Source organism: Mauremys reevesii, linkage group 10, assembly GCF_016161935.1.
Source record: "Mauremys reevesii isolate NIE-2019 linkage group 10, ASM1616193v1, whole genome shotgun sequence".
In the NCBI taxonomy this organism is placed as follows: Eukaryota; Metazoa; Chordata; order Testudines; family Geoemydidae; genus Mauremys; species Mauremys reevesii.
The window spans coordinates 7,773,040-7,795,054 of NC_052632.1; the positions used below are offsets into that span (position 1 = coordinate 7,773,040).

At 45.6% G+C, this 22,015-nt stretch overlaps 1 protein-coding gene across 3 annotated transcripts in view; it reads right to left on the bottom strand.

Moving 5' to 3' along the window:
* ALDH1A3 (aldehyde dehydrogenase 1 family member A3) overlaps positions 1-21,398 on the bottom strand; it is a 63,028-nt gene extending 41,630 nt beyond the window's left edge. The window contains exon 1 of one of the 3 annotated variants that reach the window (XM_039492806.1): positions 21,207-21,366. In XM_039492806.1, coding sequence (XP_039348740.1) covers positions 21,207-21,266 — 60 coding nt within the window. In that variant the 5' untranslated portion in view covers positions 21,267-21,366. The other 2 variants (XM_039492807.1, XM_039492805.1) reach the window with 2 other exon arrangements.
* Positions 21,399-22,015: the final 617 nt, after the last annotated feature.

Genomic DNA, 22,015 nt, shown 5'->3' on the forward strand with positions numbered 1-22,015 from the left:
GTCTTTGTCAATATCAATTGGAAAAAGTTTTGTCTATAGCAATTTATTCTTAAATGCAAATAAAAAAAAAATCATAAGCCTTTCAAAATATGGCCTTTCTACAGCAAGAACAAATAGAGTCTCAATGTTATTTAACTAAAAATGCATTCAAATACTTTTAAAATTATTAAAATTTTGATATTTAATATATACTGGTGTCTATGCACAATTCATAATTGATTGATTCAACACGCATCTGCACTATTCTGACCCAGCTTGACACTATCTGATGATGCTTTTATTAATGATTCTTTGTAAATAAAAAGGAGATTAAACACAGTCTTTAGAGAATGAGCCCTGGTTAATCTTTAAAAGCTAGTAAATTATTTTATTTGAAGAAAAAAGCGTTTCACCTTTCCAATGCAATGTACAAGTCTATTGGCACATCAGCTCATGCTAGAATTCTGTCCCACAATGAAAAAGAAAACCCAAAAACCCAACCAAACCTGCAGTCTTTGCACACTCAAAACTCCCATTGAATTGGATCCCATGGGTTTCTTTTCTTGCCCATTTCAAAGCATAATTACTCCTTAACATCAGTATCATAATAAATATTTTTCTCTGAATGCTTCTCCAAAGCGTGTGCAGCACATATTGGAGGCAGGTGCCTAAGTGCAAACTCGTCTGAAAGCTGATTTTTAGATCTACCTATCCTGGATGATTTTCATTTGGGGGGTGGGGAGAGGAGACGACAGAGGTGTCACGATTACAAAACTCAGTGTGACAACACCAAAATGAAGGTTTTGCGCATAGGAAGTTTTAAGTAGCCTGGAGCTCACAAATTACAATCCAGCACTTTGGATGCAAACATTTTAAAATGTTAGAGTAAGCAGGTTGATGGAAGACAAAGGCAAATTTGGATCTAAAATGAGGAACATTTCACTGCGAACTTGAGAAATACAGGAAGGGAAGCCCATGAAACGACAATGGAATGTTTACAGCTACTAATGAATGGGGCACCATTTTGCTGCATCGATGTGTTAGCATTAATTATGGATGAGGGAGCTGGAGAAAGGATGAAATCACTCTAGCGAATGGCGGACTCAAGGTGACGGACAGAATCGCCAAGATTCTTTTCAGCTTCATACAACTAAGCTTGGGTCTTCCATAAGAAGTCACTCTGTGTGTATTACATGGATCATCACCGCATTCTCTTTCATCTTCATCTCTAGGGACGTTATAGAAAGATCATTTGTGAGCGATCATTGCTTCATAAAAGCATCATGCTGATCAATACAAGACGTGATCTTGAAACAATTTGCCCAATCCAATAACTAGAAGAACTGAAAATAAGATTCACATTTTAGAGGGATGAGTGCTGTTTGGAGACAGCTGTAAACGTCTGGGACAAGTCGATGGAGTTTGCAGAATACCCCCATAGATGTGTATTTATCATCATTCTACGCTTAATATTGCCCATAATTTTCCTCATTGGATGATGTGTTCTGAGCATCAAATCAGAAGCAGAACTTGTACTCTAACATTTTTCACTTTTGAGACAGACAGTCTATTTGATTGTGTAGACATCTTTAGGGGTCCTATTCTCCACACCCATCTCACACGCAACCGCCAGTGGAGTTAATAAAAGTCTGTCCAAAGTAACATTACACCACTCTGAAACCAGCAGCAGAAGATGCAAGTTCCAAGTTAGCAGAAAGCTCAGCTTTTAAAAAGCAATGTAGGGAAAACTGGTTTAAGAAGGTTTATCTGCTGACAAATTAATAAATGGCTACTCAAATTTGGTTCCTTCGGCGTGTACCTGGATCAACATTCAACTTCAGAAATTAATGCAGTTCAACTTTATTTGTCCTCTTGCAGCTGAGGGACAAATTATAATGCTCTCTCTTATATAACGTAGGAAGCATGAATTATTTTATATGAATTAAAACATTCTAAACCCCACTAGCCAGTTTAGTCCAGCCGCATAGTTGAAATTAGCAAAGTAAAGGTCATATGTCAATAGCGCAGCATAAATCTAAGGAGTCCCTCCACTACAGGAACCGATGTGTTAGGATACTGGTGAATACAACATAGGGGGTTATCTGCCACAATGTGACAATTCCTAAAAAAGATGTTGAGGTCTGCAATGACTCTCAACTCTGTACCTTAGAAACCAGCAATGAGCAGATGTCTTGAATATCAAGAACAAAGTAGGAAAACCAGGAGTCTTCTAACAAGGGCTTTGGAAGTTTTACATTTCAGTGGCTTGGGATAACCAAAGCGTTTTAAAGGGAAGCTCTGTTGATCGCATAAGAGCTGACTGGACTTTTGGTTGTGTGTTTTTACACTGAAGCCCTGATTTTAGCAAGGATACCAGGAGTTTTTTTCAAGTGTAAAATCAGACATTTTGAGAGGGGTAAGATCAGCGCAACCAGCAATATTGGGTCTGATCCTAAACGTTGCGGAGCACCCTTCACTCCTAGTGCCTGTGGTAGAAGCTGAGGTCACTCTGAACCTTGCATCATTGATTCCCCAATTCCCTTTCCTATACCATAAATATAGGGTCTGATCCTGCCATCAATGAAGCCAATGCAAACCCCCCAGTATCCACAATGGGAACAGGACTGAATTCACAGAAAAAAACCCTGTTTTAAAGGAAGTTCTTTTTATCCTCCTCACAGCTTCACTCTATCCAGATCTGACTTCTGCTGAGTCCTCTCAGTTCCCAAGAAGTGCTCCATATCTTGGAGAACTGGCTGTTGCAAACCCAACATACTAATTTGGGAACATGGCATTACCCTGTTGGTGACCCAGGATGACAAATATCCATACTCAGTACAAAAGACATTTTCTTCGATAGCAAAATCCTGGAGAACAGGGTGACTAAGTGGTACAAATTCAGGAATACACAGATGCACCTTTATTTGGTGCTGAAGTGAGTCTAATATGCAGAAGAGGAAAATTATGACACCTTCAACTTGTAGCAGAAATTGCTAAATCATAAATATTGGGAGGGAAACCCCCCGTCAATTTCACTTGATTTCCTGCAGTTGACATGTCTGCCTAGGCAGGATAAGTCCAGTGACATGCACTTTTTTGTATCACTCCTAGAACTGACACCTTTCTCCACTTGCTACAAATACCACAATAAACTTCCAGTCTCTTAAAATACAAGAGAGCAGACTGAGGTTGTGGAACATCAAGCTAAAAAAAGGTAATTAAACAAAACACTGCATGATCAATAAGGATTTAACTGAGCCTCAATCACAGCAGACACCGGGGGCGGGGGGTGGAATCTGCTGTTAATTAAAAGTACTAGACAGATGTATCCTGCGACAATGGAAAGCGCAACACTTCTGCAGGAGCGGGACGCCAAACACAGAAGAATTATCACAAAGCGGGGAAAGTTTTCGCAAACTCGGGTTTTGAGGAGGAAACGACCTAATTTTCCCCATTTACTTTTGACATAACACAATAAAGAGGCGCACAAAAACGAAGTTCCCTGCCTGAGAGGTCAGCCCCTGCGTGCCTGAAGCACCCAGCTCCCCCGCGGATTTAGGGGACGCAGGATCAGGCCCCAGGGCATCCTGCGCCGGAGCTGTACTCATTTTAAAGCCCGTCTATCCGGACATTTAGGGTGGTTTGAAATCACTGTTGGCTGCTGGCCAGATTGGTCACCACCTGTGGATGGGTCCCAGCCAGGCACCCTGACTCCTAGCGAGAATAAAGAGGCTCCAGGAGAGGGGGGGGGTGTTCGGAGAGCGGTAATTCCCCCACCCAACTGGATTTAAGCGGAGTCCCTAGTCGGGGGGAGCGGGGGGGGTTCCCCTTTTCCAGGTCGCGCTGCTGCGGGGGGGACACGCCGCTCTCCGGGCGGGGGGCCCGGCTCACCTTGCTGTGCCGGATCTCCAGGTTCCTCACCGGCCGAGGCAGCGCGGGCAGCTTCTTGTCCGGCTGCCCGTTCTCCACCGCGCCGTTCAGCGCAGCCATCGCGCCGCGCTCCGGCTGCCCCGCTGCCTGCCCGGCCTCTGCGGCTGACAGCCCGGCGGCGCGGCCTTTAAGGGCTCCCGGCCGGCCGGCGCGCGCCCATTGGCTCCGCTCGCCGCCCAGGCCACGCCCCCTCCCTCCTCAGGCCCCGCGCGGCGGGGCAGGTACAGCGTCCCCCGGGGGCTCGGCGCTCCGGCTCCCCCCCTGCTCCGGCCCTAGGAAAGGGCCGGGCTCAGCCAAGGAGGGGGATTGTAAGTGTCTCCTTGAGCAGCCTCGGGGGGGGGAAGGATTTGCTTTTAAAGTGTCCCCTGGGGAGGGCAGCTGCATGGCCGCCGCCGCTGGTTCCTCCCTGTGAGATATCAAGGGGCGGGGGGGAGGATTTGATAGCAAATTAACCTGCTCATAAAAGTGCCTAGGTCCAAAAGCAACATGCAGCCCCTGGGCTAGGCACCAAGCCCCTGAGCTAGGGCGCTCTGGTCTTTTCAGGGCAACCAGGACCACTCCCCCCATTAAAAGTTTAGCCGCTGTCTTTGGAGCAGGGTCAGCTTCCACCTTGCCTGGGTGCTGCAGGGTAATAAGGTAATAATTGGAGATATACCAATCTCCTAGAACTGGAAGGGACCTTGAAAGGTCATCGAGTCCGGCCCCCTGCCTTCACTAGCAGGACCAATTTTTGCCCGACATCCCTAAGTGGCCTCCTCAAGGATTGAACGCACAACCCTGGGTTTAATAGGCCACTGCTCAAACCACTGAGCTGTCCCTCCCAGGCAAAGAGCATTGGCAATGTTGAAAAGTTACATTCATCCCCACAAAAGAGCATGTGATCGACCACCTCACCCCTTGGCACAGGTGTCATATCCTCAGCCCAGCCATCCCTCCCCCCTGGGTCTGAGATGCAATGAGCTTTGAGACTCATCTCTCAAGAGATGCCTGCAAGCATATTGACGGGGGCTATTTTGGGTCAAGTCAGGGCAGGCAGAGTTCTGGAGAAGGCCCTGTGGGCAGCTCCTATTTCAAACCCTGAAGATCCAGTTTGGGCACCTGCATGACTGCACGGTCCAGGGAGGATGTCTCTCCATTCATGCCTTTAAGTCAAAACTAAAATCTTAACCACAAGGGCGTGTGTCACAAGGGTGGGGGGGCCCCTTCACCCTCTGTTCCTTGTTACAAAGAGCCCTCATGCACCCTGCTGGCAAGTTCAACAGCGAGTGCTTTATTTCCAGTGTGCTATACAACTCCTTCTCTCCTCTGGATGGCTTTTGTCTTCTTCTTAGGCCCAGGGCAAGAGAGCTCACTTTTCTGGCCTTCCTCTCTCCTCCCTGTCCTCAGCTCACCAGCTGAATCACATGCTTAACGGGTTAATCATCCAGTCCTTTACCAATTATCTCCTCAATTTGGCTTGCGCAGGGACAGTTGCCACTTGCCAAGAATGGTGAGTCAGCCTCAGGCTACTCACAGTCACACCTCCCAAAATCCATTTGCATTGAAGCCCTCTACTCTCAAGGTGACAATAGGATGGATCTCAGCAGCAATGTCCATATCCCACAGAAAAGGCATCCTCCTCCTCCTCATTAGATGTATGGGGAATTGCCCTATATCCCTGTCTCCTGGCTCACCCCCCCCTTCAGATACTTCTCCTGCCCTCAATTTAATGCTTTCCTCGATGCTGCCTTTGTTTGGAATTCCCTCACTTCCCTGGTGCACCAAACAACCTCCCTTTACTCGTACAACCCTCCTCCCCCCCAACCTGCACACTCACGTCTTCTGCAAACCAAAATGCCTCCCAAGAATATTCCAAAGAGACAGAAAAAGAAAAATTGAACAAAAACGCCAGACTAGTATGATACCTGGATTTCCCAAGTCCCACGTGCGTCTACTGTATTATCTGGGTCTGACTTCAAGCGCAAGCCTGTCCTGGTTGAGACAATGGCAGTTTTGCTGTACTATCTTGAAAGGAAACAGAACTGGGTCCTTCAGCTGCAACTCGCTTGAGGAGATGATCAGCCATTATGTGTACGCGTCACACCTTGGTCAAGCTATCAACATTATATAAGTTAAACATCAGGAGAAGTCCTTTCCTTCAAAGAGCTGTAAGAGACTCAGAGCATGTCCAAAGAGTCAGATTTAGGACCGAATCCTGCAAAGGCTTACCTAGTTGCGTAACTTCACTCACTATAAAGTAAAATTAGGCATGTATGTAAGTTTTTGCAGGACTTAATGAATACCGAGGGCAAGTCAATACATGTATATATAGAAACAGGTTTCAGAGTAGCAGCCGTGTTAGTCTGCATCCGCAAAAAGAGGTGCCACAAACACTCCTGTTCTTTTTATAAGGAGACATGCACTTATGTGAAATACGCTACAAGGAAAATTTACTATCAAATGAAAGTTCACCATACTGCCTTTTGTCTGATATAAATGTTCCGCAGAACATATTAAGATGAGTCAGGACACCACAGTTACCCTACAAAATGTTTTATGGTGTCTCGAATCTCCATGAGGAGTCAGGATTTTGCTTTTATATCTTGGCCAAAAGAATAGCACCACCAGTGGCAGTAGGCCCCATAACATCCTGCCCATCTAATGGTTAATACTAACTTAGAAGAGAAAGCACTACAACATGAATCATAAGCATCACTTCCTGCATTTCCTTTGAGATCGTCCATCAGGGTAATAACGCAGTCAGGTGCTGCTTAGCTTGGCTTGTGAAAGCTGATAAGTAACACAACATAATATTTTCCACAGCCAGAAAAGCCACGTTAGTCACAAATCGCTATCCAGATTTCCCTTGTGAGCTGCAAATACTGAAGGGGACAGATGCCTGGCAATAATAAAAACCAAGTGGCGATGTGCATTATTTCTAAATAATTTGTGGGGGATATTATGTTTTAAATAAATTTTCACTTTTGTGTTGCAGCTATCCTGGTATGTAGGTGTCACTTTAGGGAATACTGTCGTCAAATCAGAGAAAATTATGGGATAAATTATGTAGGTAGAAGCTTCTATTTGTTTATAAACTACCCACCACTTTTGAGCTGGTCACTTCTCATTTAGGCTAGAGAAGGGTCAAAGCAAGAATCTCAATGAAATCCCCAAATTTTGGTGGTTATGAGAAAGTGGAACTTGGATCCAAACTATCCCTAGTTTTCATTAGGTTTCACTAAAACTTGGCTGACAAGATTTTGCAGAGTCAAAATCATCCTAGCTTGCCTGTTGCAAAAAAGTTGGACAAAAAACTGTGACCTTTTGAGCAGAGCAGATCTAGAGTCCATTTTATCTGGACAAGCCTTTATTTCAGACTGGTTTTGCAAAACTAAAATCTGCACTCGCTGACCCATCTCAGAGTTACGCATATTTTATGAAGATGATTTTTTTGGTCCCCCATAAATTGCAATTCCCAAATGGGCCACTAGGTGGCATAGGACTGTGACCAGTCCTTACTTTAGACCAGGGGTAGGCAACCTGCGGCATGCCAGCTTATTTTCAGTGGCACTCGCACTGCCCAGGTCCTGGCCATCGGTCCGGGGGGCTCTGCATTTTAATTTAATTTTAAATGAAGCTTCTTAAACATTTTAAAAACCTTATTTACTTTAATATATAACTAAACTATTGTTGTATGTATAGACTTATAGAAAGAGACCTTCTAAAAACGTTAACATGTATTACTGGCACACGAAACTTTAAATCAGAGTGAATAAATGAAGACTCGGCACAGCACTTCTGAAAGGTTGCTGACCCCTGCTTTAGACCTTAGTCCATCTCATGCTTTGCTGTACAGTGGGCTACCCACATTTGCCATCCTTGCCTGTCAACTGCCATTCTCTCCAAATCTTCCCATTTGAGGTGCTTGATGTCATTCAGAACTGTTCGTTTCCCTATTATTTGCAGTCTTCCTCTTTCGTCTTGTGTTTTCTGGCTTCCATTCAAGGGCGGTATTTGGTAAGCATTCTTTTTCCATTCTCAGCCCATGTCTCAGCCACTGAGGTCGTCTTTTGTAGAGGAGTTGGGAGAGGGTGCCTTGTCCAGTCATTTATCTCTGTATGTTAGTCCCAATATTCTTAGACATTTGTGATGAAATGCATCCCATTTTAGCGTATCTTTCTTCGTAAGTTGCCATGTCTCACTGATATATGTTGTGATGGCGATAATTCACATTCAATTTTGTCTTGAGGGAGATGTTTTTGAGTCTCCCAAATGCAGAGTTTGCCTTCCCAATTCTTACTTCCTCGGAACTAGTACCATCTTGACTGATGGTACTTCCAAGATACATAAAATTGTCCACCTTCTCCAGTTTCTCTTCAATTTTGATTTCTGTCCCTGTAGTCTCCATTAACAGGACTTTACATTTCTTTGCATTCAGTGGTTCCTAACTTGTTCCGCCACTTGTGCAGGGAAAGCCCCTGGTGGGCCGGGCCGGTTTGTTTACCTGCCACGTCCGCAGGTTCGGCCGATCACAGCTCCCACTTGCCACGGTTCACTGCTCCAGGCCAATGGGAGCTGCTGGAAGCGGCGGCCAGTATGTCCCTTGGCCCGCACTGCTTCCAGCAGCTCCCATTGGCCTGGAGCAGCAAACCACGGCTACTGGGAGCCACGATTGACCGAACCTGTGGACGTGGCAGGTAAACAAACAGGCCCAGCTCACCAGGGGCTTTCCCTGCACAAGTGGCGGAACAAGTTTGGAAACCACTGTTTGCATTGTAGCTTCTCCATTACTTTTTATTTGGTTTGTGCATTTTTGTAGTGCGTTGGCATCTTCATTGATGCAAGCGATGTCATCAGCAAAGTCCAAATCAAATAGCCTTGAATTCTTGCATTTTAGGCCACATGTATCACTGTCATTGTTTTAATCCATAGTCTTTGACTAGCATAAACAAAAAAGGAGACAGGACACACCCCTGCCTTACACCTGTCTTGATGCTGAGTGGCTTACTCAATCCATTTTAATGCAGCATTTTGTGTTGGCATAGAATGCCTTCATAATGTTGATTACATTTGTTGTAATTCCATATTGTTCTACAATTTTCCACATTGTTTCTCTGTTTACAGTATCAAATGCCTTCTGAAAGTCCACAAGATTGATGGCAAGACTGCCTTGGAATTCAATTGTGTTCTCAATAATCTGTCTCAGGATGAAAATAGCGTCTGTGCACAATTTCCCTTATCTAAATCCCTACATGAACAACAATCAGATGGTATCCATCTTTCCTTTCATTCTGTTCAGGAGGACTGCTACTAATACTTTTCCTGTGACAGACAGAAGTGTTACTCCCCTCCAATTTGAACAATTGTTTAGATCACCTCTCTTTGGTAACTTGATTATGATACCGAGGGTCCATTCTTCTGGCACTTTTTCCTCCATCCATATTTTGTTGTACTGCAAACAGATGACCAATTCCATGTCTTCACCTCCATATTTAAGCATCTCAGGATGAATGCCGTCCAACCCAGGTGCCTTGTTGTTTTTCAGCTTCCGCAATGCTTTTTTTTTTTTTAAACTTTGATTTTTACCTCCGATACATCTATATCTAGGTCTAGTGGTTTATCATTGTTAAATTCCAGTCTTGTAATTGGTGTAGCACTTCTTTGAAGTGTTCCACCCATTTATTTTCTTGTTCCTCCTGTGTTTTCAAAATTTCTCCTTGTTTTCCTTTCACTGACACTTCTGAATTTTGATTCATATCCTGTTAACTGTTTCAGGATCACGTAGACTGTTCTTGTATCATTTATTTCCCCCGCTTCTTCAGCTTCACTAGCCTTACTTACTTTCGGTTTTCTCTTTTGCATTGTTTCTTTACTGCTTTCTCAAAGTTCTTATAGGTTTGTTTTGTTCCTTCGGTCGCATGTTGTAGTACTAGAGCCTTTTGTTTTCTTCTTTTGTCTATAATTTTCCATGTTTCTTCTTCCTCTGTTCTTTATTGCTCCCCCGCTTTCTACCAATTATCTTTTCAGCTGCTTCTAGCATAGCTGTTTTGAAAAGATCCCAGTATTTTTTCCACTTGTTTTCTTCAAGATCTTTAAAAGCCTCAAACCCGTTCTTGACCTCTATCTGGTATGCTTTTCGTATCCTGTAATCTTGTAGTTTGTGTATTGAGTAATCTGAGTCTGTGTTCTTTCTTTTTGAGGGCTTTAAACTTCAATTTGATGTTTGCTTTCAGCAAGTAGTGATCACTTCCCATATCTGCTCCTCTGAATACTCGTGTCTAACACTGATGTTTTCCACCTCTAACACAGATATAGTCAATCTCATTGTGTGTACGGCCATCTGGTGAAATCCATGTCTTTTTGTGTATGTTTTTATGTTGGAAGAAAGAATTGCAGATGCTAAGATTGTTTTCAGCACAAAATTCAAGAAGTCTTGTGCCATTGTCTGTCATTGTTCCAGTTGTATGTGGGCTGATGACTGTTTCCCAATTTCTTCTTTCATTTCCAGGCTGGGCATTAAGATCTCCCATAACCAGGACAAGATCGTGGTTTGGTATTTCTTTCATTACATCATTCAATTCTGTATAGAATTGCTCTTTGTCCTCTTCATCTGCATTGGTTGTTGGCACATATGCCTGAACTATGGTTCACTTAATGTGCTGAGAGTGGAACCTAGCTGCCAGTAACTTATCTGATATTGGCTGCCAATTCAGAAGGGATTTCTCTGCAGCGCTATTCCTGATGATTCCTACACCTCTCTCATGTTCGGTTCCTCCTGAATAGAACATTGTTTTTTCTCCAGATGTTATCATACCTTGATCTTTCCATCTAACTTCACAAAGTCTTGGATGTCAATTTTATCTCTGCCCATTTCTCTGATTACCTGTACTAATTTTCTTGGACTATTTAGAGTTCGTACATTCCAGGTAGCTATGGATGTACTCTTTTTTGTCTGTCAGAATTTGGACCAGCGAGTGGGTTACTTCCCGATGGATTTGATCATCCACTGTCATATGTAGAGGAAGTTAACTGGGTAAGGTCTGGCCAGAGGGAATGCATTAGAAAATTGGTAGAGTGAAAAGTCCACTGTTAGAATTAATGCATTGCCCTCAGTCTTTATTTTACCTACCAGGACTGCTCAGCTGAAGTGCCAAGTATTAGTATTATAGCAGGACAAAATATCTGGAGGAGAAGTAGAAAGGGGAAGAAGAAATTCCAGAGCAATCTAACAAGTCATGCCAATGGGTCACCCCCGATGGAGTGACAACAAAACAATATGTATTTCACACCATAAAGGGAGATGGTCTATTTATATGCCATTGTTGAGAGAGTATTTTAGTCATAACCGGTTTGTTCTGTGTGTGAATTTATGGATATTGGAGGGATGTGTTTAAGGCAGATGTTTTGCATGCTACTTGTTCTTTTAAAAGGTTGCTTGGAAATAACATGAATATAGGGCATGAGCTGGTGACACAGAAAGGATGGGCAGAAGTAATGCACTTTGACCAGCCACTTGCATATATAGCCTTCCCTAATAACGCCACCCATAAGAACAATAAAACTTTCACCTTCAAAAGAGATCCAAAAACATTTATTGATCCCCTTGTGACAAAGGCAAGAATGATCACCCCCATTTTACTCCTAGGGAACATGAGACACAGAAGGACAAATGCAGTCCTGGCGTAAGCGGGCACAACTCCCCTCAGCTCAACAGGAGTCTTATCTATTTTTGCCAGGGCTTGAATTTCATCCAGAGAGGTTGAAGCTGGGTCCTGACAGCTGCTGAAATGCCTTCAGGGGGAGTCGAAGGCATCCAGTGGGGTCAAACTAATTGATTCACCCAAAGCCATACAGCAAGTCTGAGGCAGAGCTGGGATTCAAACTCAGGTGTTTTTGGTTCTCAACCCTATGCTCAGTGCAATAAGACCAGGCTGCCATTTAGATGGTGAAAAATGGGTAAGCTCGTAATTGTTCATAGATGTGTCAGAAGTAGATGCAACAGGAAGAGACTATTAAAATAAAGGTCACACCACTCGACTCACCCTATTGCGTTCAACCACCGCAGCAATATTTACAGATGTCTACAATACCTCCGGCATTGCCTGATGCGTTAAGGATGACAGCTTCAGCTCTGGATTAATTTGTTGTTTTGCACTGTTGCAGAGCCCCATCTCTCAACGCTTTTTCCCCCCCACCTCCTCTCAGGCATCCGGCACTAGCTCCTTTGCCTTCCTGATGCTGGGTCACACGCCGTGTGCTCTTCACGTGCGGCTGCCAGTTAGACCTGAACACACCTTTGTGCATCAGTTTTGTCTACCCATGCCATGAGGGTGAGCTCACTGGTGGGCGGGTCCCTGTCACTTCAAGGGACGGTGCACTGCCATGGCTCTCTCACGGACTAATCTGTGCCTCAAGGGCTGCTGGGATTAGATCAAGCTACCTCAGGGGTCAGAGAGGCATTTTAACCATGTTTTCCACTCTCATTTAATCTTACTGAGGTGGATTTTTCGCCTGCAATTGATTCCTGCATCCTGGGTACTCAGATCACAGCTCCTGTGCTGTTTTCCAGGTTCACTTGCTTTGTATCCAGCAGAATTGACAGGAAGCCCCTAGATAGTGCCTCATTCTCTCAGCACAGTGGTGCTGGGGAATTTAGATGGCAATGCCTGGAAGCAAATCTGGCATAAAAGCCTGGCCCACTGGCTGACTAGGGAATCGACTGTAGGATAAATTAGTTTAACTTCAGTGTAGCTATGCTGATTTACATCAGCTGAAAACCAGGCTGCGTCTAATGGAGGTGACACCATTCTGGATCGAGAGAGTGTTGGACATCAACGTGTATGGTCCATTGTTCTTCCTACACTTATTCTTTCACCCCACTGATGTAACAGCATCCATTGTAATAGTTCTATGACTGAAGGCAAGTTTCCCTACTCCCCCAATAAAACAAATCATGTTCTAAAGGTGAGAAGATGCAATGAAACAACATAGGTATGGCTATGATGCTAGTAGTAAAACATGAGACAGTCTAATCTCAGTCCTAAATGCAAAAGCAGCCATTTGGTTTTCAAAATAGCCCTTTATAATTTACATCATGTTTAACTAAGCAACAGATCTGGTCAAAATCATCATCTTTCAACCAAATCACAGGCACTGAGCCATGCTTTCTGAAGACTAGGAGTGGCCTTTTCTTTGGTGTTCTGGTGCCCACAAATATTTTGTGAAGTAGGTAGGGAAAGAATAAAATAGCAAAATGTTTTGACGTCTCACATGCTGAAGGACACTCTAATTCCCTCCTCCTAGCCCTTGTCTTTGCCAGCACCAGGCTCTGGGGAAATGGGAGCATGAATGGAAGTGAATTTTGTCCTTGGGATGGGATGACCGCTCTTAAAATGTGGGGCCCACTATGAAAAAACCTTGAGAACTCATGTTATAAACCAATCAAGGTGGCCGATACTATGAAGCTACAGAAAACACTATTTGTACATTTGGAACCACTTCCTGAATTGATCCAGTAATCTAGACCAGGGCATTATTTTGCCTGCAAAGAGCTAGCTGCATATTATCTGTAGGCAAATACATATTATATAGAGAGAGATTATATCGCTATAGATTTTAGCCTTATCCACCTCACAGTGGTAAGAGCATTGTAGGCAGTTGCACACAGTGTTGTAAGCAGTGGATGCCTACTAAGGATCTTAGGATCCTAAAATATGCTTTTTCCTTCAGCTCCTCTTCGTTCTTATTCATGATCACATCTGCTCTGGGCCCAGTGCCCAACAATTTTCCATTAACGCCTCAGTACACACAGACTTGCACAGCTGAACAGTTTACAATGCAACATGCCCAATGCCATTACCTCTTCTCCCTCCCCAAATCAAGCTGCTGCAAACATTCCTGTTTACAGGGATAATCATTTGACTTAGTAACATTATTAGTGAGCAGCACCAGACAGCTCACCCAGCTCAGGTTTTCCCACAGGAGAATGTTTGCCCGCTGCAACCATGCAATTAGAAAAATCACAGAATAAATTAGGTAAACAAATAGACTTAAAGAAGATACCCTCTCAGGCCCTGATCTTGCAAACACTTCCTGCTTAACTCTAGGCACATGATCAGTCCCAATTGACTTCCCATTAAAGTTAAGCATGTGCTTAAGTTGCTGCTGGATCACGGCCTTAATGTCTAATTGCAAAATAAGAGGCACGTCTCCCAATTTCGTCAGCAGTAATAAATTGTTATTAACACCACATTTTAAAAAATCCCTTTAAAATGAGTCTTTGAAAATAGCAATGGGGCAGAAACCAACCAGTAAGTCCACTTGGGACAGACTGTGACCCAGGAATGGTTTGTTCTTGGACAACATATTATTCCTGCCTTATGAAACACAAACATTAAAAGGGAGATTTTAAAGATGCATCTGCCTTGTGCTAAGCAGGGGGTTTTGTTTCATGTGTATGTGCTTGTCTTTGCACAGCTACTCTTTCTAGCTAGTAAATATAGATTATTTATTTTCGTCCCCTTCTGGGCCTAACCCATCCCTTCCTGGCCTAATTCAGTTTTCTTCTTGCTGCTACCTTTTCCATTTCAAGCCCTAGCCATGTCCTCTGGGCTGTGTGTGTGCGGGGGGCGGGGGAGGAGGAGGAGGTATAAAATCATAATGTAGGGGAAAATTATGACTGTCCTTGTACATTAGCGCTGCAGTAAATAAAATACTTAAAAGCCAAGTACTCATCCATTGGGGTCCATGATCCCACTCTGCACTGGGATTTGTCTATTTCCGCTCCTAGGTGGGGGTAATGAACACAAGAGGAAACACTGTGGCCTGCAATAATAAAGTATTAGTCCCTTCTTTCAGTTACAGGGAGGGGAGTAAGGCGGTCCTGGGAAGCAGCTAGGCATGTCAGAGAGAGAGAACACAAAACACATAAGGAGTCCAGTGGCACCTTAAAGACTAGCAGATTTATTTGGGCATAAGCTTTTGTGGGTAAAACCACCTCACTTCTTCAGATGCATCAGAGAGAGAGAAACCCACCCAGTTTTAAATGATTATATTACACAACACGTTAATGACGGCCCTTTCCCCCCCACTCCCTGCCTTGTTAACAAAGGCCCCAGCCTGGCCACCGAGCACGATCAGTGCCCCCACTCGCCAGCCCCATAAGGCAGAGTGAGAGAGTGACAATAATGCATTTCAGGGCAAAATATTTACCCCGTAAGGGAGCCGTTTGGATGCGGTGCCCCATGGGAGCGGTGCCCTGACTAGCGCTGACTGCAGCTCTTGGAAGGTGGGGTGGGTTCCGAGGGTCTCTGGGGCGGATGGTGTTTGCACCTGGGTCTGATGAAGTTTAATGGACTTTAACACATGCAAACAACTGCTTTTGTTCCCGGGGACAAAGGCTTTCCCAGCCCCGGCCTGCGTCCCCAACACTGGTGGCATTGTTTCCCCTCCATTGCCTCTTGTCACTCTCCTTGTCAAAGTTTAATTAGGACAACGAGCTTTTCGCAGGCTCATTTCGCACTTCAGCAACTTTCCAACACTTCCCTAACGAGGAGAGAAGGGGCCGGAGAGGCCTAGCCTTTGGGAGGCCCCATAGGAGCTGTGCCCAGCCAGGGAGAGGCCAGGATCCAACCAGGAGCCCTGCTGCGCCCAAGGGGCGTGTATGTGATCACTGGACTCAGATCCAGATCCCTGCACCACAGATGGCATATGCATGTGTAATAACCATAGGGTGACCAGATAGCAATTGGAAAAATTGGACAGAGGGTGGGAGGATAATAGGCGCCTATATAAGAAAAAGCCCCAAATATCAGGACTGTCGCTATGAAAATCGGGGCATCTGGTCACCCTAAATAGCCAGCATATGTATGTCTGATACACCAGAGTCCCACCTAACCCCGGATCCCTGCAAAACTCTGCACAGTTTGGGAATTCATGCCCTAGCTGTTCTGTGAAGTTTGGTTCTTTTGCATTTGGGGAGGTATTTTCCATTCCACTTTAGACCACCTCCCCATATCCTGCACACACACTCCTTCCCTTCGGGATTTTTAAGCCACCCTCAAAGCATAGTCAAAGGCCTAGTCAACACAACCCGGTTAGGTTGACGTGAGCTGCCTTGCGTCAACCTACCCATGGAAGCACATTCACTTAAATTTGGCTTCTGCTGACATAAGTGACTCTCTACATGGATTTAGTAACAATGCAGAGTCAGTGTAGATACTGTTTTGCTTCCGTCGACTGTTACTGGCTTTCAGGAGCCATCCCACAATGCCCCACCCAGACCATCCAATTGATAGAAGCACTCTTGGGGAGGAGTATGCACACAAGCAGATTTGTGAGTTAGGTCGCCATAATATTGTAGTATAGACACGGCCAATGGGTTTCCCAGATCTCCTACTCCATACATCTCTGCCCCCATCCTCCTCTCCTGGGTTTAACCTGGGCATGAGAAAGGACTGGTAGAGGGACACGGTTACCAATGCTAGGGAAACAGTCTTTATGCCTATTAAGGAAAGGCCTTCTTTGCATCAAACACAAACCAGCCCACAGAAACCACCTGCTGTTAACATGCCAGGGTATCGGAGCTGCACCGAGGCCCCCTTAACATGGGTTGGGATTCAGGATAAACTTCTGAGGGGGACAGAAATCCTCCCTGAAGAAATAAAGGAAAGGTGAAGCTCTGGCATTAAAATGTGCTCTCTCTATACAAGGAGACAAGACGCCCTTTCCCAGGGGCTGGCTGAAATGGGGACTTTGCTTACGAAACAGTCAGCAAACAGATTCAGCCGCCTGAAGAAGCCATTTGTTTATTGTTCCTGGGCCTGATTTACCCGTCAGGAAAAGTGTGGCCCTTGAAATACTGGGCCACACCTTAGAGAGAGAGCGAGCAACTTGCCAGGGCTGCAGAACCCACCCAAGCACTGAACGCAGTTTCAGGGCCTCAAAGGCAGTATTTTGGTGCCTACCTCCCACTGACATCGATTTAGACACCTGTTTACCTGTGAGGATTTGGGACTTTCTCTGTCCAAATCTCAGGGTGAGCTGGAGTGAAAACCCTCCCCAGGTACCGGGATGATGTCTTGCTTCTTAAGCCAGTAAAACCTATGTGTTAGTGTAAAGGCCTGGTGTGGGACTGCCAAATCTCACACCTCCTCCAGCACTCCCTCCGTTGGGTCAGAATTCTCAATGCTCAGCGGAAGTCAAAAAGGCTAACGGAATGTTAGGAACTATTAGGAAATGGATAGAAAATAAGACTGAAAATATAACGCCACTATGTAAATCCCATAAATGTGCCCAGACCGGTGTCCAGTTCTGATCGCCCTGTTGCCAAAAGGATAGAGTGGAACTGGAAAAGATTCAGAGAACAAAGATGATCAAGGGTAGGAACGGCTTCCATACAAGGAGAGGCTAGAAAGAGCAGAGCTGTTCAGCTTGGAAAAGAGGCCACCGAGGGGCGATATGATAGAAGTCTATAAAATCATGAATACCGTCAAAAAAGTGACTACAGAAGTGTTACTTGCCCTTTCCCACAATACAAAAACCAGGGGTCACCCGATGAAATTAATAGGCAGCAGGTTTAATATAAGCATATGGAAGTACTTTTTCCACACAGCACACAACCAACCTCTGGGACTCATTGCCAGGGGATGTTGTGATGGCCAACTGTATAACTGGGTTAAATAAAGAACTAGATAAGTTCATAGAGGATGGATCCATCGATGGCTATTAGCCAAGATGGTCAGGGATGTACCCCATTCTCAGGTAACCCTAAACCTCTGACTGCCAGAAGGGGAACACCAGGTGTAGTTCTCCAAAATTGCCCCCTTCTGCACATTTCCCCTAAAGATCTAGTGCTGGCCGCTATCAGAGACCAGATACAGGGCTAGATGGACTATTGGTCTGACCTAGTATGGCCATTCTTGTGTTAACTGCATCTTCCCTGAAGGAGGAAGGCATTCGCACAATGCTCCAGGGAGACCATTCAAAACTGAATCACCATTTAGTAAAACCACCCTCGTTCTAATTGGCCCAAATGACGTACAGGAGTCAATAAGCCATCTTAAAATGGCTTGCTCTGTGCAGGGAAATAGGAACACTCTGGGTTTTGGCTGCTCTCCTGGCAGATGTGTCTTTTTAAAAAAAATTAAAGAAATAGAAGTCAGGGAGGCCCAGATCCACAAAGGTATTCAGGCTCCTAACTTCTATCGATTTCAGTGGCATTTAGGAGCCTAAATACCTGAGGATCTGAGCCCTAATGTCTAGGTACCAATGAAGCTCAGCATATCTGCTTCTGCAGATAAAGAAACCGAACAAAAGGATACTGCGGTTGTGTGTCTAGAGAAAGGCTTCATGCTGCTCTCCTTGAAGTTAATATGCCACTGACTTCAGGGGCAGCAGCAAAGGTCCTTTGATTTCCTTTACAAAAGCAGAGTGATCTAGAGCGTGCAGACTGGATTGAAACAGGATAGGTTTAATTCCTTCCACAGCAGCAATGTCTGGTGTAGACAAGACCTCAGGGAAAGTAGCTCTGTGCTGGGCTATAACTTAGGTTCTAGACTAAGCAACTTGCTCAAGATCACACAGGAAGCCTCTGGGGGTATGTCTACATAGGGATAAAAGACCTACGGCTTGGCCACAGCTGTCTCACAGGGCTAAAAATAAAATCACTGTGTAGCCATCCAAATGGATCCTGGATGCTTGGACCCTCCACCCTCACAGGGTCCCAACCTGAGCCCAAACTTCTACACAGCAATCTTTCAGCCCCCAGAACCCGAGTCAGCTGACTGGGGCCAGCCATTAGCATATTAATCTCTATGCAAACATACCCTGGGAGAGCGGGGACACAAACCCAAGTCTTTGGCTTGTGCCCTGACCAGGGGACCATCCTCCTTCCTCATGCGTCAGGTTCAACTGCATGATCTTCAGACATTCCGAGCTGAGTCTATGTCTAAGGCCTTGTGTCTACACACAAATGTAGCTAGTCAAGGTCCACCCTAAGTGTAGGTTATAGTGTTGACTTCAATTAGCTACACAGACATCAAAACTATCTGCAACTTGCCTCCACTAGGATTTTATAGCAAGATAGATATTACGATGTTAAAACTACACCTTTTTGGCACTGAAGACTGTCACCAAAAAAGTGTCCTATTTTGATTTTTAATTTTAGATTAGATAGACAGACAAAAACAAAACAGGACACTTTTATTCTGAAATTATAGACACACCTGCACTGAAATAACAAAAGATTATTCATTATATAGTTATTTTGGTGCAAGTTTCTGTTTGGAGCAGCCATAATACATTCAGTGACTCCTTTACAGTGCTTAGATGAGGCCCAGAATGACGAGATCTCTGTCTTCTGGACTCTCCACACCGACAGTGAATAAAAGCCCTTCTTTGAACAATCAACATTGGAATCTACAACGGGGCCAAATTCTGTCCTGTTAACTCCTTTACATGGTGGTAAAACAGGAGAGACTCCATTGAAGTTAGTGAGCTAAATCCTGCTCTCAGTGAAGCCAGCGCGGGTCTGGAGTAACTCCAATAGGCAATTAAGTTACTCCAGATTTATACCCATGTAAATTAGGATAGAATTTGGCTCAATGGAGTCACACTGGTGTAAAACAGTTGTGATGGGAAAAATTAAGCCAAGCATGAAAGTGAAGGTATGGCTACAACTATGCATGGCTGTCGTGGTGTGTAAGGAATATATAGCTAGACCTTGCGGTGAAAAGCAGGCTGCACACATCTGTGAGAGGATCTGGCAGTGGGGAAAGGCTCCGGCTGCAGGACACTACATGGCTAAAAAAACGTCAGTGTAAATGGGGGAGGCAGTCCTTAGGCGTGTAGAGGGCCACGTAGGATGTGCCCATAGGATTCAGAGGAGTCTTTACTCACCTCAGCAGTGCCTCACTATCTACACTGCTATTTATACGGTGCTAGGGAGATGTGCAGTGTCTGTGCTCCACAGGCTGCTGAAAGGAGTGTACGGGGTAGATGTACGCAAAGATACGGAAGAGGGCTAGGACAGAGTATGCTGTAGCCAGGGGGAAGGATGGTTTAGATGATTTTTCCGAATCCCACGATCCTGGGATTCGGAAAACGGGTTCCATTCTCAGCCCTGCGTCTCACTCTATGACCTTAAGCAAGTCACTTAGGATCAGAGCCTCCAAGCTACTTCATCGCCTAACATTCACTGATTTCAATAGCGGTTAGGAGCCCACACCTGGAGGATCTGTGCCTCACTTCCCCAGTTGTAAGAGAGGGAGAGTGGCACTCCCAGGCCCCATGGTGTGTGTCTGGAGGGTAGATTAAGGATTGGGAGGTGGTCAGCTACTACAGTAATGCGGGGCACAATACCATAGATAACAGGTGAAATAACTGCTGGTCCAGGTGCATCTGAATAATTCTCTCCCCACTGGATTTTTTTTCCCCTGTCCTGCATTTACTGGTTCAAAGTCCAGCCCTACCAAGTGTTCACTTATAATCCCTGCAGTTGTGCTTGCAGATCAGGTAGCAGCCTGGCCACCTAGGCATTGCTGCCTGCCAGTCACTCGATCAAAAACCAATGAACTAATGACCAGCCGAGGTCAGGAACGAATCCTATCCCACAGCCACGCCAGGCCCCAGCGGTCCAGAACAGGTAAGGAGGGAGACGTGGAGAGAACCCAGTAGAAACGGGGGCGGAGGTGAGCAGGGAAAAGGGACTTTGAAAGATGGGGGGAAGCTCAAGGCAAAGCAAAGGAATCCAGGCAGCAGAGGCTGATGCTTAACCAAACGCTACACATGGGCAGAAGGCAGGAATCCTCCCCCCAGATACAGAGATCACGCGGAGCGGAGCGAGTCACTAACCAGATCCATGTTTTTAGGGTGTGAGCCTCTTCTGCAAGGGCTGAGGCTCGCAGATCTCCCCTGATGAGGGAGCAGCCTTGTGCATTTACACGTGTTCGCACCCGGGGAAATCGGGAGCCTGCCTGGTCCTCGCGACCGTGATGCATTCACACGGTGATCAGACCTTTCCGAAGCACTGGCTTAGAAGACAAGGCAACGGTGGTTGGGTCATATCAGAGAGCGGGTGGGGGGCACGGGAGAGTGGCTGCAATTAACCAGCGGGCCCAGGGGTCCCACAGGAGAAAACCCGAAGTGGCGGAGGGTGAATGGGGGTGTCGGGTCATTATTAGGGGGAGCCCCAACATAACCCTGGACATCTGCCCACGTAGAGTAAATGCACAGCCCAGATGAGACACGCCGCTTGGGACGGACAAGGACCCAGTTCAGGGTGCAAATCCCCGTAGTCTCGAATTAAAGGCGAATCCTACCGTCTCCGTACTGTCCGCTGGGCCGGGGCCGGAGCCGAGACCCGCGCTCCTAATGCCCATGATTTATTAGCTGCTACCCGCTCCAAAATATCCCGCAGCTCTGCGCCGCTTCTCCCGACGGAGGGGAACCCCAGCACCACCCCGAAGGGTTTCTTAACATCTCTGCTTCCTACCTGCAGCCAAGGGGATCAAGTCGGCAGAGCCGGCGCGAATTAACGCCGCGTATTTAATGGGAAACTGAAACAGGTGTGGATTCGAATCAGGGGTCGGGGCGCTGGAATGCGCCTTTCCCCGACTCCTTGTCTCAAGCCCACCCGCCTGTCTTCATGCCAGGGGAGCCCGGCTTGTTCTGTATGGGACGCGAGGGTAAAAGCGGAACAGATTTTATGAAAGAAAGAGGAAAAAGAAAGAAAACAAAACATTAACAGAAACCTGATTTCCTGGGTTTTTTGGGGGAGAAAAAATGATCCATTGCAAAGAGTCTCGTAGCCTGATCTGCGCTCGGTCTCCTCTTTCAACACGCCCCCCCCCCACCAAATTCTGCCCCAAAGCTTAGTTTATTTCAACAACAAAAAATCCAGCCCCGCGGTGGCTTAATTTGCGCGTCCCCGGTGGATAATCAAAGGAAAGTGAACGCGTTTGCTGCAAAGGGAGTTTGCTCCTTTTAAACGCCTCTCCCCGGTTAGCTTTGAACTGAAGCAACGCGCAGGCATCGGACGCGGGTCTCTTGCTGTTTCTCCTTGACATCCTTGCTAATCCGAGCCGCCTCCAGCCGAGGAATCTTGTCAATTTCTAGGCAACATTTCACT